Source organism: Cannabis sativa, chromosome 2, assembly GCF_029168945.1.
Source record: "Cannabis sativa cultivar Pink pepper isolate KNU-18-1 chromosome 2, ASM2916894v1, whole genome shotgun sequence".
Lineage (NCBI taxonomy): Eukaryota > Viridiplantae > Streptophyta > Magnoliopsida > Rosales > Cannabaceae > Cannabis > Cannabis sativa.
Genome location: NC_083602.1, coordinates 32,184,835 through 32,198,772, shown reverse-complemented (window position 1 = coordinate 32,198,772; position 13,938 = coordinate 32,184,835). Strand labels below are relative to the sequence as shown.

At 35.7% G+C, this 13,938-nt stretch overlaps 1 protein-coding gene across 1 annotated transcript; it reads left to right on the top strand.

Moving 5' to 3' along the window:
- The first annotated feature begins 5,964 nt into the window (after positions 1 to 5,964).
- Positions 5,965 to 13,434, top strand: LOC115719002 (serine/threonine-protein kinase EDR1). The gene is made up of 13 exons (XM_030647848.2): positions 5,965 to 6,760; positions 7,541 to 7,963; positions 8,061 to 8,164; positions 8,662 to 9,839; positions 10,195 to 10,235; positions 10,609 to 10,677; positions 10,988 to 11,088; positions 11,446 to 11,524; positions 11,605 to 11,703; positions 12,222 to 12,290; positions 12,408 to 12,457; positions 12,790 to 12,966; positions 13,074 to 13,434. The coding sequence occupies exons 1-13, from the start codon at positions 6,284 to 6,286 to the stop codon at positions 13,210 to 13,212; spliced, it is 3,006 nt and encodes a 1,001-aa protein (XP_030503708.2). The 5' UTR covers positions 5,965 to 6,283; the 3' UTR covers positions 13,213 to 13,434.
- The last annotated feature ends 504 nt before the right edge of the window (positions 13,435 to 13,938 follow it).

The window sequence follows — 13,938 nt, the reverse complement described above, 5'->3', positions numbered from 1 at the left end:
TATTACTTGAACCATACACAAACAATGTAGCATCCACCTTAGAATTGTTGTAAATCCCTAGGTAAGTAATGTAGTTTTGAGCTTCTCATTCAGGCACGAGGTGCATGTTTTAAGCCATAGATGGTTTTGTGAAGTTGACATATATAAGTAGCATGATTTGGTTCTTCAAAACCATGTGATTGTGTCATGTAAGCACCAGATGCATCATCCAATCATTTCACTTCCCACTTAGATGAGACAACCAAGGTAAGCACCAACCTACCATAGGACTGAAAGTGTCCTCATAGTCCATTTCTAGATGTTGAAGATACCCTTTAGAACCCAATTGAGACTTGAATTTATCTAATGATCCATTTGCCTTTAACTTGATCCTAAAAACCCACTTGTTGCCAATAAGACCCATATGAGATTCATAAGGAACTAAAGTTCAAGTTCCTTTAACAATTAAGACATTAAACTCTTTTTGCATAGATGCATTCAAAGCTAGATTTCGAAGAGGTGCTTTAGTTGATTTATGTTCACTAGGAAGTAGGCATTTAGGAAATTAATGCTTGGTAGCCATATTGGTCTTTGGCTTATAGAAACCTCTTTGAGATCTGGTCACCATATTATGAGTTCTCTGTGGCTTAGGAACTGTAACAGCAGCAGAAGAAGTAGGCTCATCAACAGGTGCCATAGCTGCAGTAGGAGGAGAGTGAGATGCTGGCATCTTAGGAATTGGATACGGCAGTGGAGATCCTTGTGTAGATGATGGAGATGCACTAGGAGCATCCATGAGAATAGGTGAAGATGCATTTGGTGTGGAAGTAGACTCATCTATAGAATGAGTTTGAAGCTCAAGAGACACAATAGAGACACTAGGTGAAGAAACTAAATTAGCATGAGTATGGACAACATTTGTAAAGAGTTGAACAGTAGGACAAGTATCAAGACTAGAATGTACTTGAAAATAGGTTTAGGTCTGGATGCTGGAAATGAGAGCTCATTAAACACTACATTTTGAGCTATGAACAACCTGCCAATTACATTTTCACAGAAGTGTCCGTTGTGTTTTGGAAAATATCCAAAAAAAAAGAAAATACACTTTTCATATCTGCACTCCAACTTATGATGATGGTAATGCCTTAAATGAGGAAAACAAGCACACCCAAATGATTTCAAGATTTTGTAGTTAGGAACTTGTTGAAACAAGCACTAATAGGGGATGATATTACGAAGCACAGGAGTAGGCATTCTATTAATAGAGTATGCATCACACTGAAAGGCATACTACCAATATGACAAATTGATCCAGACTAAGCCAAAAGTATTAAACCAACATCTGTAATGTGCATGTGTTTCCTCCTAATTCTCCCATTTTGTTCATGTATGTGTAGACAAGGATGCTAAAACAAAATATTTTAATCCACTAAGAATTTCTCAAAAGGCTTGCACTCACCTCCCCCACCAGCTTGAACAACTTTCATTGGTAAATTAAATTATTTTTTAACTAGATCTTTTTTACTAAATGAAAGTTTCAAAAGCTTGAGACTTGATGGTAAGGGGAAATATCCAAGAGAATCTGTTGTTAATCATCAACAAATATTATGTAATACTTATAATTGTCTTGGATGCAACATGAGAGGGGCCCCAAAATTTTGTATGAACAAGTTCAAGAGGTTGACTGTCACGATTTTGAGACAACAGAAAGGGAAGTATATGATTTTTACCTTGTTGACAATGTTAGACTGTAATATAAAACGAACCATAAATCATATATGAACGATATGTAATGCGAAAAAACTACAGACATATAAAAATCGTATATGCGATGAAAGGACTGAAATATCTCCAGCTATTGATGTTTGAGCTTCAATCCCTACGATAACTTTGGTATGGGAATTCAGGCTTCCTCGCTCTCTCAACTCTTTTTAGATGAACTTTTGTTGTTTTTAACAAAATGAGTGAAGAGCTCGGGGACTAAGACCCTATAGTTATAAGTGAGATACTCCATCAGTATCTGCGCCACATTAATTATCAGAATATTTTGACAATTAATTTAAGAAATCAAATCGGATAATGAATATCGAAATCTGACCATATATAGAATATTACATAATTAATTTTGTCCAGATTTAATGAATATAAAATATTCATTTATCTCAAATCAATCTTTATTTTATTCCATAATCAGAAATATTCTAATATTCTCCCACTTGATCAGTATTTAGACTAAAATATTCAAACCCAAGTTCTTCATTATATAATAAACATACGAATCATAGCGATATGTCCTCATTATGAGTCGAGTATTATCTTTCATGTATTATAATATATTTACTATATAACAATATACTTTATGTGGCAATGTACTTAAGCAAATAAACCCTAAATCTTATGTTTATTCAGGTCCTCTAAAGTTTTCTCAAATGTAAAATTAAGATACGCATAAATATGAGAAAATATCAAATAAGAGTGTCATTAATTATAACTTTATTTGTACAAATTACATAGGGGAACCAAGTGCCATGTTCTCTACATGATCCTTAAATTTATGAGGTGGCAAGCCTTTTGTCATAGGATCGGCAATCATCAACTTAGTACTAATATGTTGAATGACCACTTTATTTTCTTTAACCTGTTCTCTAATAACTAAGTACTTAATGTCGATGTGCTTGCTTTGACTTCCACTTTTGTTGTTCTTAGCCATGAAAACAGCAGCTGAATTGTCATAGAACATCTTTAACGACCTTGCTATGGAATCAACAGCTCTAAGGCCTGAAATAAGCTCTTTAGCCATACACCATGTGATGTAGTCTCAAAACAAGAAACAAACTCGGCCTCCATAGTAGAAGTAGCAGTCAAAGTTTGTTTATTACTCCTCCAGGACACATCTCCACCAACAAACATAAACACATAACCAAATGCTGATTTACGTGAATCAGTACAACCGGCAAAATCTGAATCTGAGTAGCCAACTACTTCTAGATTGTCAGTTCGTTTGAACATTAATTTGTAATCCTTAGTACCATGAAGACACCTCATTACTTTCTTTACAGCTTTCCAGTGGTCTATTCCCGAGTTACTCTAAAATCTTCCTAACACTCCGACAAAATAAGTAATGTCGGGTCTTGTGCACACCTGGGCATACATTAAGCTTCTGACAGTAGAAGAATAAGGAATGTTCTTCATTTCTTCTCTTTCAAAATCATTCTTTGGACACTAGCTCAAATTCAATTTATCACCTTTCACAATTGGAACAACGCTCGATGAATAATCTTTCATCTAAAATCTTTCTAAAACTCTGTCGATGTAGGCTTCTTGAGATAAACCTAAAATACCTCGGTATCTATCTCTATGAATCTTAATGCATATGACATAGGATGCTTCACCCATGTCTTTCATCTCAAAGTTCTTTGAAAGAAATTATTTTCACTTCACGTAGCAACCCTTTATCATTGGATGCAAGAAGAATATCGTTCACATATAAAATAAGAAAACAGATCTTACTCCCACTTTCCTTCAGGTATATGCATTGATCCATGACATTCTCTTCAAATTCAAAGGAAGAGATGACATCATGAAATTTTAAATACCATTGGCGGGATGCTTGTTTTAATCCATAGATGGACTTTTTGAGCTTGCATACCAAATCCCGACCTTCACTAGAGGAGAATCCTTCTGGTTGTTTCATGTATACCTCCTCCTCCAGATCACCATTCAGAAAGGTAGTTTTTACATCCATCTGCTCCAGCTCTAAATCAAAATGAACAACTAATGCCAAGATGACTCTGAGGGAATCTTTCTTTGATACAGGAGAAAAGGTCTCCGTATAATCAATTCCTTCTTCTTGAGTAAATCTTATAGCAACACGTATCGCTTTGTATCTCTCAATGTTGCCTAATGAGTCTTTTTTTTAGTTTTATAGACCCATTTACATCCAATGACTCTCGCCCCATTAGGCAATTTTACAAGTTCCTAGACTTTGTTGCACTTCATAGAATTCATTTCACCATCCATGACATTGTACCACAATTTTGATTCTCTACTGTTCATAGCTTGTAAAAATAATTCTAGATCATTTCTAATTCCAATATCAAATTCTAATAAATACACAACATAGTCTTTGTAAATCTTTGGTTTGACATGTCTAATAGATCTTCTTGAGACTTCACCACCGGCTCTTGGGGAGCGAATGGTTCGCAGGTTGTCAACAGTTGCCCTATGTGCGGGTTGACAAATGAGTCTCAGCAGCATTTGTTTTTCAGCTGCTATCTGTCGCGAAAGGTTACTGATCTAGTGCATAACTGGATTGGCAGCAGAGTTTGGCCTACAGATTTTGAAGGATGGAGGAGTTGGCTAGCTTGGCAGTCGACGAGAAGGAAGCAAAGAGTTCATGTTTTTATATTGGTTGCTGTGATTTATAGTTTATGAATCAATAGAAATAGATGCATATACAATTCTTACTCTTATTCGGCTAGAGCAATTGTAAATGTAGTGAAGAAAGTTGTCTTGTATAGATTGCAATACTTGAAAAATAGAAAGTTGAAAGATTATGAGAGAGTATACATAGAGATGATTTGTAAGTGAGCCGGTTGTGGCCTCTTGTTTTGGTTGATTTGTTGGTTGTAATAGTTTGTGATTAATGAAGCAATTTCTTCTTGATAAAAAAAATATCTTCTCTATTTTTGAGGTGGTTAAGCTTTAAAATTCTTCATTCTATTGATAATATTTTTTATTTTTTGTTAAGCAGTCTGCTAACATGGTTGCTCATAGCTTTGTTAGGGCATCTTGTTCTTTTCTAGATCAAATTTTCAATTAGAGTTCCGTTTCATATAATTTACAGTCTTATTTATTATTTGAATTAGTAAATTGATAAAATTCCATTTTTCTTTTAAAGAACAAATAAATATGAACTAAAATGTACTCTATTATTTTTTTAAAAAAATAACAAATAAATGTACACTCATTTTTTAGAGTTCACACAAGAAAATGAAACACCCAATAAACTTATACAAGGACAGATGGCGAAAATAGACTGTGGAGCATCTTTTTCTCTATTGCGACTTTGCTTTTCACCTCTGGCGTTCTTCTCCTTGGGGACTCATGCCTGAAGTGAATTCTGGAGCCCGTATTTGAGATTGGGTTAAGTTCTTGTGGAATTTAAAGTCTAAAGGGGTGGACATTGACAAAGTTTTCCTTTATGCTTCGATAGTGGTTGGTACGATTTGGAGAGCGCGCAATGACAAGGTACATATGAATGGTCTGGGTAGCATCACTCATTATATTGACACTATCTCTTTTTGTTACGCAGATTATGGCTCTAATTTACTTAATCATTCGAAGGTTGATGGGTCTCTTGTTTGGGTTCCTCCTCCTGAAGATTAGGTCAAGATCAACTGTGATGTTAGAATTGGTTATGACTCCATGTGCGCTGTGGCCATTGCTAGGGATCATAGGGAGACCATTTTGTGGGTGGCTACATCTTTGCTCAACTTTTCGGACCCCCTTGTTGGAGAAGCTGCGGTTGTCTTGCTAGCTGTGGAGACTGCTGTTTCTCAGCACCACCGTTTTGTTTTGGTAGAGAGTAATTCAGAAACAGTTATCAAGGCCATGACGAGAACTAGTTCCTGTTGGGGAATTGATAACTATGCGCATCATTGTAAAAAACTTTCTACTTTTATGTTAAGTTGTAATTTTTCGTTTATTCCCAGAACTTGTAATTACTTGGCTCATAATGTGGCTAGGTAGGCTTGTATTAACTCTATTTTCGGTAGGGTGGATGTGATGTCCATATCTGACCGTGAGGTCTAACTTTTAATTTATAAAATGCCTTTTTTTCAAACAGAGGCCATGTAAGCAAATATGTCTGACATAAAATGCCAGCATGGCAGTTCGATTAGAAGATAATTTCAAAATATTTACAAGTGAAAATTCTGAACAAAATAAATAATATTACAAAGTAAAAGCGTGTCAATCTAGTTCTAGAGTACTAATAAAAAAGAGATTATGTCATTGTTGTTGTGGTTTCTTTTGAAAACCAAGCCTTTTCTTTCTTTCTTTATTATAATTGGCTAATTAATTGGCTTGGCTTCACAGTTCACACCATATAACATCACTCCCTTAAGTTTTCCCTCCTTTCTACACATAACACTTTCCTCAGCGTTGATTGACTCTGGTCTTTATAAACTTCAAAACGAGAACTCAGCCGAGAAAGTGCAATAGAAATTTGCCGAGAAAGTTTCCCAGAAAACTAGTGAAATACTGAAAATTCAATCTCACAAAATCAACCAAGTAAATAAAGATGAAACACATTTTCAAGAAGCTCCACATAGGGAGTAGCCACGAGCCCAATCGATCGTCCACCGAAGGTTCGACCTCGACTTCGACTTCGACTTCGATTCCAGCTACTTCGCCATCGATTCCGGTTACTCCGCCATCATTTTCTTCCGATCATCGCAACGCCTCCACTCAGCAATCCGCTAATTCTCCCGGGAGTGCTTCATCTTCCCCCTCCCCGTCGCCGTCTACCAATGTCAACACTGTGAGCACTACCAACACCACTCCACCGTCAACGGCTCGGTCTGATTATATGTCGTCCGAGGAGGAGTTCCAGTTTCAACTTGCCCTGGCGATCAGCGCTTCGAATTCAGAAGTTCGCGATGATCCTGAAAATGATCAGATCCGAGCCGCGACGATCTTGAGCTTGGGCAATCATAAGATCGAGTCGGCCAGGGAGAAGGGTGAGGCTGCTGCTGAGGCTCTGTCGAAGCACTACTGGGTGAGAATTAGTTGATTATTGTAAAGAAAATTCAATAGAATTTGGGTCTTACTTGTGATTTAGGGTTTTACGATTGATTATTGCTGGTACCATACTTCTAACTAGTTTTGATCCGATTATTTTTTTGGATTGTAGTTGATTAGGCTGGCTGCTGATAAATTGGGGGCTAGTTTTGACAGTGTAACTTAACTTGGTGATTATTTATCATTGGCGTCGTTATTGAATTGTTTATTGAATAGGCAAGAAATGCCATAAAATTCGACTTCTTGATTAATTTGGGTAGAAATAACGTGACCTTATTCCTACTTTGACAATATTGCGATTGAGATTACTCAGTTTAGAACTGATACTGTTCAAGCGTTTACGTTGTCTTTGGTCATTACATGTTTGTACTGATTTAGTGAATAGAATTCAATCTTGGACGTTCAGTTCTTTTGCACGCATCAGCTACTATTTAGAATCATTTCCACCCAAATGCTCAGACCTTGGGTAGTGTATGATTTCTTACCTTCTGAGTGCGATTAACACTAATCTAATTTTGTAATCCCTTATCCTTGGTATTTGATCCACTAATTACTTACTTCAGTTCCTTTTATTATTGGCATGGTGGAATCTAGGTGGTAGGGTTCATTTAGCAGACAGACATTTTGAATAGCAGTCTGCATTGTTGTAGTATTTTCCAAGTGTACTCTGACTTTAGCTACTTTTTCTTCAAACAAAGATACTGTTTTCTTTTAATTCCACTGAAAGTTCTATATATTTGGCTATTTTTATTACCAGGAGTACAATGTGCTTGATTATGAAGAGAAAGTGGTTGATGGTTTTTATGATGTATATGGACTCTCCACAGAAACAGCAATTCAAGGAAAGATGCCGTCTCTAACAGATCTTGAAACAAGCATTGGGAGTTCTGGCTTTGAAGTTTTATTAGTTAATCGAACAATTGATCCGGCTCTTGAAGAGTTAATTCAAATTACACAATGCATTGCTGTAGACTGTCCTGTTAGTGATATTGGGATTTTGGTTCCGAGGCTTGCTGAGCTTGTTGCGGGTCATATGGGTGGTCCTGTTAAGGATGCTAATGTCATGTTGGCTAGGTGGATGGAACGAAGCATGGAGTCAAGGCAATCTCTACACACAAGTGTGTTGCCTATTGGGTCTATAACTATTGGCCTCTCAAGACACCGTGCTCTACTTTTTAAGGTAAGCTGCAGTTTATTATTTGCGACTTTGCTTCTTCACCACACTTTATCTGTCTTTGCTACTTGTATACTTACACTTTTCATTTTTGAGAATGTAGGTATTAGCGGACAATATCAAAATGCCTTGTAGACTTCTGAAAGGCAGTCATTATACAGGTGTTGAGGATGGTGCTGTGAATGTAATAAAGCTGGAGGATGGAAGGTTGTAAATTTGTGCTTTTTTACTTGGAAATTTTATTATTGGTAGATTTTGTATATTCTATTGGTTTATTATTATAAATATGGTTAGCTTATCTTCCTTCATACTTTGTTTGTGTATATAGTATATACAGTTTTTTTTTTTTTAACTTTCAATTTTCACAGGTCTTATAAATTACCTTTCTTTAGAAAAAAATAATAATTAGAATGTTTTTCATTTCTTTTACCATTTTATGCTGATCAGTGGCTTTAAACTGATAACCTTAAGTTGTTCACTGGTTTCAAGGTGATTTAGTTGTTGTGTTATCTCAAGTGTTTTCTATTATATGTTATTTATATCTAGCCCCTAAAGTGCTCAAGTCTTACCCTAATACTTAGAACTCACTGATATAGATGAAGACATGCACATAAGCTTCTACAATTTTGTCAGTACCTAATTGTTTGCTTTTGCTTTCAATTTTATCTTCTACATGAATTTAAACATTCACTTTCTGTCTTCAGGGAGTTTTTGGTTGATCTCATGGCAGATCCTGGAACACTTATACCAGTTGACGTCCCAAATGCAAAAGATTCTATATATAGACCATACAATCCAAACATAAGCAAAGTCCCAGCTCGCTATTCCTTAAACAATACTGGACTGTCTTATTCCACACAAAAGCCTTTCCAAGATGAGGGCAGCAGCCACAATCCTATGGTTGAAAATAGTTCTGTACAAGATGGAAGACCAAGACCAATTGAATCTGTGCCTGCATTTTCAGATTCAAGTGTTGAAAACATTGTCGGTCCTTCTAGAGTATCCAATAAAGCTAGTCCTTCTAATCAGTTGGATAATTTTTCATCATCAGCCATGGGGAATACTCACTATAAAGGCAGCCGTGGAGCTCATGCTGTTGATGGTGGTGTGAGGATGAATATTAATGTAGTTCCATATAATCAAAACCAAGAGGATCCTAAGAACCTCTTTGCAGATCTTAATCCATTCCAAATAAAAGGACCGGGAAAGAACTCTGTGTATAACAAACCGGGAGAGAGTAAAGCTGATGAGCTTCAAAGAGCAAGGAATAATGTTGTCCCTGGCCGTCCTCCTGTGCCACTGATGTGGAAAAGTCGCTATACTTGTAATGAAGTGCCTAAGAAGAAAGAGAGTGATTATTTGGAGGGTATCTCTACAAGAATTAATCGTGAACCTAATGATTATAATATTTCATCATTAGCAGCTTCTACCAGCAGTTCAACTGAAAAGGTCAATAATGGTGGATTTAAGTCATCTGGTAATACAAGTACACCAAGTAAGGACAATTATGATGAAAAAAATTCTGCGTTTAATTCAAGTTCACTGTCGGCGGCACAAACAAGTGAATTCAAAACAATGACTTCAGGAGATGATCGAAACACTAGTGTTGCAGAAGAAAAACCCAGAGATTCAAAAGATTTGCAGACTGATTGGATATACGTGAATAAAGAAGGTGAAAACAATGAAAATGTGTTAAAAAACCGTAGAAAAGGCACACATGACAGATTCATGGAGACCAGTATGAAATTGAAGGCCGCGGAAGGTCCTTCCACAGCAGCTAATTCTACCAGAAATAGGATGGATCAAGTATTTGATGATGTAGATGTAGGTGAATGTGAAATTCCTTGGGAGGATCTAGTTATTGGTGAAAGGATTGGTCTAGGTAATGCAATATTTTTGGCAAGTGCAACAGTGATCACACTTTTTTCTTTTTTTCCTTTTTTGTCAGCTAATAACTTTATTCTCCATCTTTGGTTCAATACATATGTGTGTGCATGACCGTTATCTTGTTTGGGTGCTATGTTATTTTAATATGAAATATATTTCGCATCTGGAACATAGTTTCTTATCTTTTTAAATATGTTATCGGTTATTTTCAAGATCTTTGTAAGGTTTGAAAGGTTTTCTAATCATGATAATCTATCTCTTAATATTAAATCTTATCTCTTTGTATAGCTATAGAAATATGCTTCATGCTGGAGTCTAATTATTTTCCCATCTTCCATTCTGGTTTTTAGGTTCGTATGGGGAAGTATACCATGCAGATTGGAATGGAACAGTGAGTTTCTTTGCATCTCATTTTCACTCTATGCAATTTTTCATTTTATTTCGTTTTAGGTTCAGACTATTCTCCAAGAATAAAGAGAAATATTTTTAGACGATCTATTTTTGTAGAAAACTTTATTGTCAGAAAGAATAGCTCAATTCTTGCTTTATATGACTAGCTCTATTTTTTATATGATTTTTCTTATTTCACTTATAGAGGATTTCATTTTCAGCGAATGATTTTTCTGATTTATGATTTAATTTGTGTGATCGAAACTAATAAGCAGAAAAGGAAAGGGAAAAAAAAACAAAAAAAAAAAACAAGAAAGAAAAGGAAATAAAGGAAAGAATGACTGTGAATTAATAGGAGTGTTGGTGAATTGCAGGAGGTAGCTGTAAAGAAGTTCTTGGATCAGGATTTCTCAGGCGCTGCTTTGGATGAGTTTAAAAGAGAAGTAAGCAATAAGTTAGTCTTTCGGATTAATAATATTGTGCTATATGTTGGCCAATCATATTTGCGAAAATTTGTTTTGAAAAATATAATAAAAATTGAAGGCCTTGTACAGTTATAAGGTAGCTATGTGAAAATTAGGAAGGAATTAAAATGCACAGAACATTGTGACATTGGTAGTTTGATATGCTGATTAGTAGTCTTGTTCTGGTGGCAGAAGTGTCAGTGAGGATAGAATAGGATTTAATGGCATTGGTCCTGCTGTTATTGATATTCTAATGCTTTGAAGTTGCTAATCTTGTATATCTTGTCAGGTACGAATTATGCGTAGGTTACGGCATCCAAATGTTGTTCTTTTTATGGGTGCTGTTACTCGACCACCAAACCTGTCTATTATTACTGAGTTTCTTCCTAGGTATAAAATTCATCTCCATCTTTATCCTATTCCTTTCTGAAGTAATAATTTCTTGCTGTGTGTGTTTCTGTGGTGTTCCTGATCCAATGTCTAGTACTATTTAAATATGGTATCTATTTCTTGCATTTGTACATCATTAAATTTGATTTAGTACTATTCAAATATAGTATTAAATTTTAACACATCAATATTGTTATCACGGTTTTCCTCCGCTAGTGAGGTTCCCTAATAAATTTGGGAAGAGGTCAAGTTTTGACCTTTGTCTCTTTTTCAAAATTTATATGTAGTATTATCTTTGCTTTTAGGCATAATTACATGCATCGTTCTCTCTCATCAAGTAATTCATTGGTTTTTCAGAGGAAGCTTATACCGGATTATCCACCGCCCTCTTTGTCAAATCGATGAGAAACGTAGAATTAAGATGGCTCTTGATGTGGTATGAGCTAGTTCGTTGTATTTTCTTTGTCAGCCCACATTCTATTATTATAAATGCTAATTGACATGTATAATTTTCAGGCCAGGGGTATGAATTGCTTACATACTAGCATACCCACAATTGTTCACCGGGATTTGAAATCACCCAATCTTTTGGTTGATAAAAACTGGAATGTGAAGGTAAATATATCTTGTCAATATGGTGGAGTTGATTGGCAGATGATGATTTATTACAATTTCTTAACCCTGGTTATTTGTTTTTGGGATTTTTTTTCTTTTGGGTGGGAGTGGGGGGGATTGTATGGAAACTCATGAGTAATGAGTTCATATATAAAACATATTATTGTAAATGAGCATGCACCTTATTGGTTACTTGTGCACTTTATTGTGCTGTATTATGATTTTTCAGTGACTCTCACTTTTAGGCCAACTGATTGAAGCATAGGGGAACTTAGGGATTAGTGTCAAATAAAAAATGAAACAGATAAATAGCCAGCAACTAGTTATTTAACCTTATCAGGCAAGTTTAGCTTGCCTAAAAAGTTAGTGAATTTTGCTCATGCCTTTTATTTTGATTTATTATTAGTGTTGTAAGATCAGAATACAAAGCGTTTCTTTGACAGTTGAATAATGTACCATTTTTATTTGTTATTGGTTGGGTTGTCTTTTTAATATAAATATGTAATTTAATTGTACAGGTTTGTGATTTTGGACTGTCTCGCTTGAAGCATAATACATTTTTGTCATCCAAGTCAACTGCAGGAACGGTAAGAATTGTTCAAAGCTTTTAGTAGTTTCCACAGAATGACAGAATAGAGGCGTGAGTATTTCTTGATTCCCATATCAAGTAGTCTTGTAATGTATTTTCATTTTTGTGTATTTAGCCTGAGTGGATGGCACCTGAGGTCCTCCGCAACGAACCTTCAAATGAGAAGTAAGTACTCTTGTATTGCATTTTGTTTTGGTTATTGTATGTTTCTGTTCTTGTGCTATTAATACCAGTTTGTAATTTTTCATTGATATAATAGTACATGATTTATCTGCCCGCCAAGAAGGCGATTGTAGAATTTTCTTATAAATTTGTCTGAAAACCTTATTACTAACAAGAAGCTAAAAACTGCTTTGCTCAGTCATTCCCCCTTCCTTTCTCTCTCTGATAATCTAATTGATTTATCCAATTTTTACCTGATAATGTGTGACAATCTACGAGACCACCACCAAATGATTTGAATGTTAAAACTAACATGTATTCTATGAAATGTGTAGGTGCGATGTATATAGCTTTGGAGTAATTTTGTGGGAGCTCGCTACACTTAGATTGCCTTGGAGCGGGATGAACCCAATGCAAGTTGTTGGTGCTGTTGGTTTCCAGAATCGTCGCCTCGACATCCCTGTGGAAGTTGATCCAAAGGTTGCAAGAATAATATGGGAATGTTGGCAGACGTAAGTGAAATCCTTTAAGCATAAGTCTTAGTATATATTATACTACAACATTATGTTCCAAATATCTAGTCCAACTAACTATTTCCTTTTCTCTTGTTGCTTTAAAGTGAACCAAACTTGCGTCCCTCGTTTGCACAGCTCACAGTAGCTCTCAAGCCCTTACAACGACTTGCTGCTGTACCATCCAATCAGGACCAGCCAAGCTCACCTCTACCACAAGAAATCTCAGTAAATTCTACACCTTGAACTTCCATCCTCAGATTCTCCCAAGTGTGATTAACAATTATGAATGTGTGATATACATATGTAATTACTTGTGTTGCCAAAGCGTTGCAGCATGCCTTTTTGTATAGTTGTCCATAATTTATAAACCCATGTGTCTATACCTCATATATAATATAAACATATATATAAATATAAGTACAAATATAAATATAAATACAAATACAAATTTATTTTATACTGCAACATATGATCTCTGCGTTTCATTTTATGCTTTGTTCGTAACCTTGTGATGCCTCGTTAATTTGCAAAATCCGACTTGTTATTGAAAAGAAAAAGAAGATTAAAGCTTCATAGAATAATGCAATTTAAATATTCCATCAAGGATTCAAGTTCTCTCCTATACAAGTCCTTGTACATGGTAATATCTTGACTTTAGACCTTAAAGAAATACTCAGTACCCCAAGTCCAGCTTTCATTAAATGGCCAACTAGGAACTTTACTGTCTAGCTTTGTTGCAAGTCCAACACCAGTACTTTGCACACACAGCCAAGCCTTTCCTCTCAGTTTTTTCCGGGATGCATGTAGATCGATTTGATCGGACAGTCATTAAAACAGGTCAATAGTGGGATCAATAACCTGCCTGAGGAACGCCACAGCATGGTCCCTGGCAGTAATGAGCATTCTATTGATAGTAGAGTGCCACATTATTATCACTGGCCCATGCAAGAAATTATAAACTCTCCACAC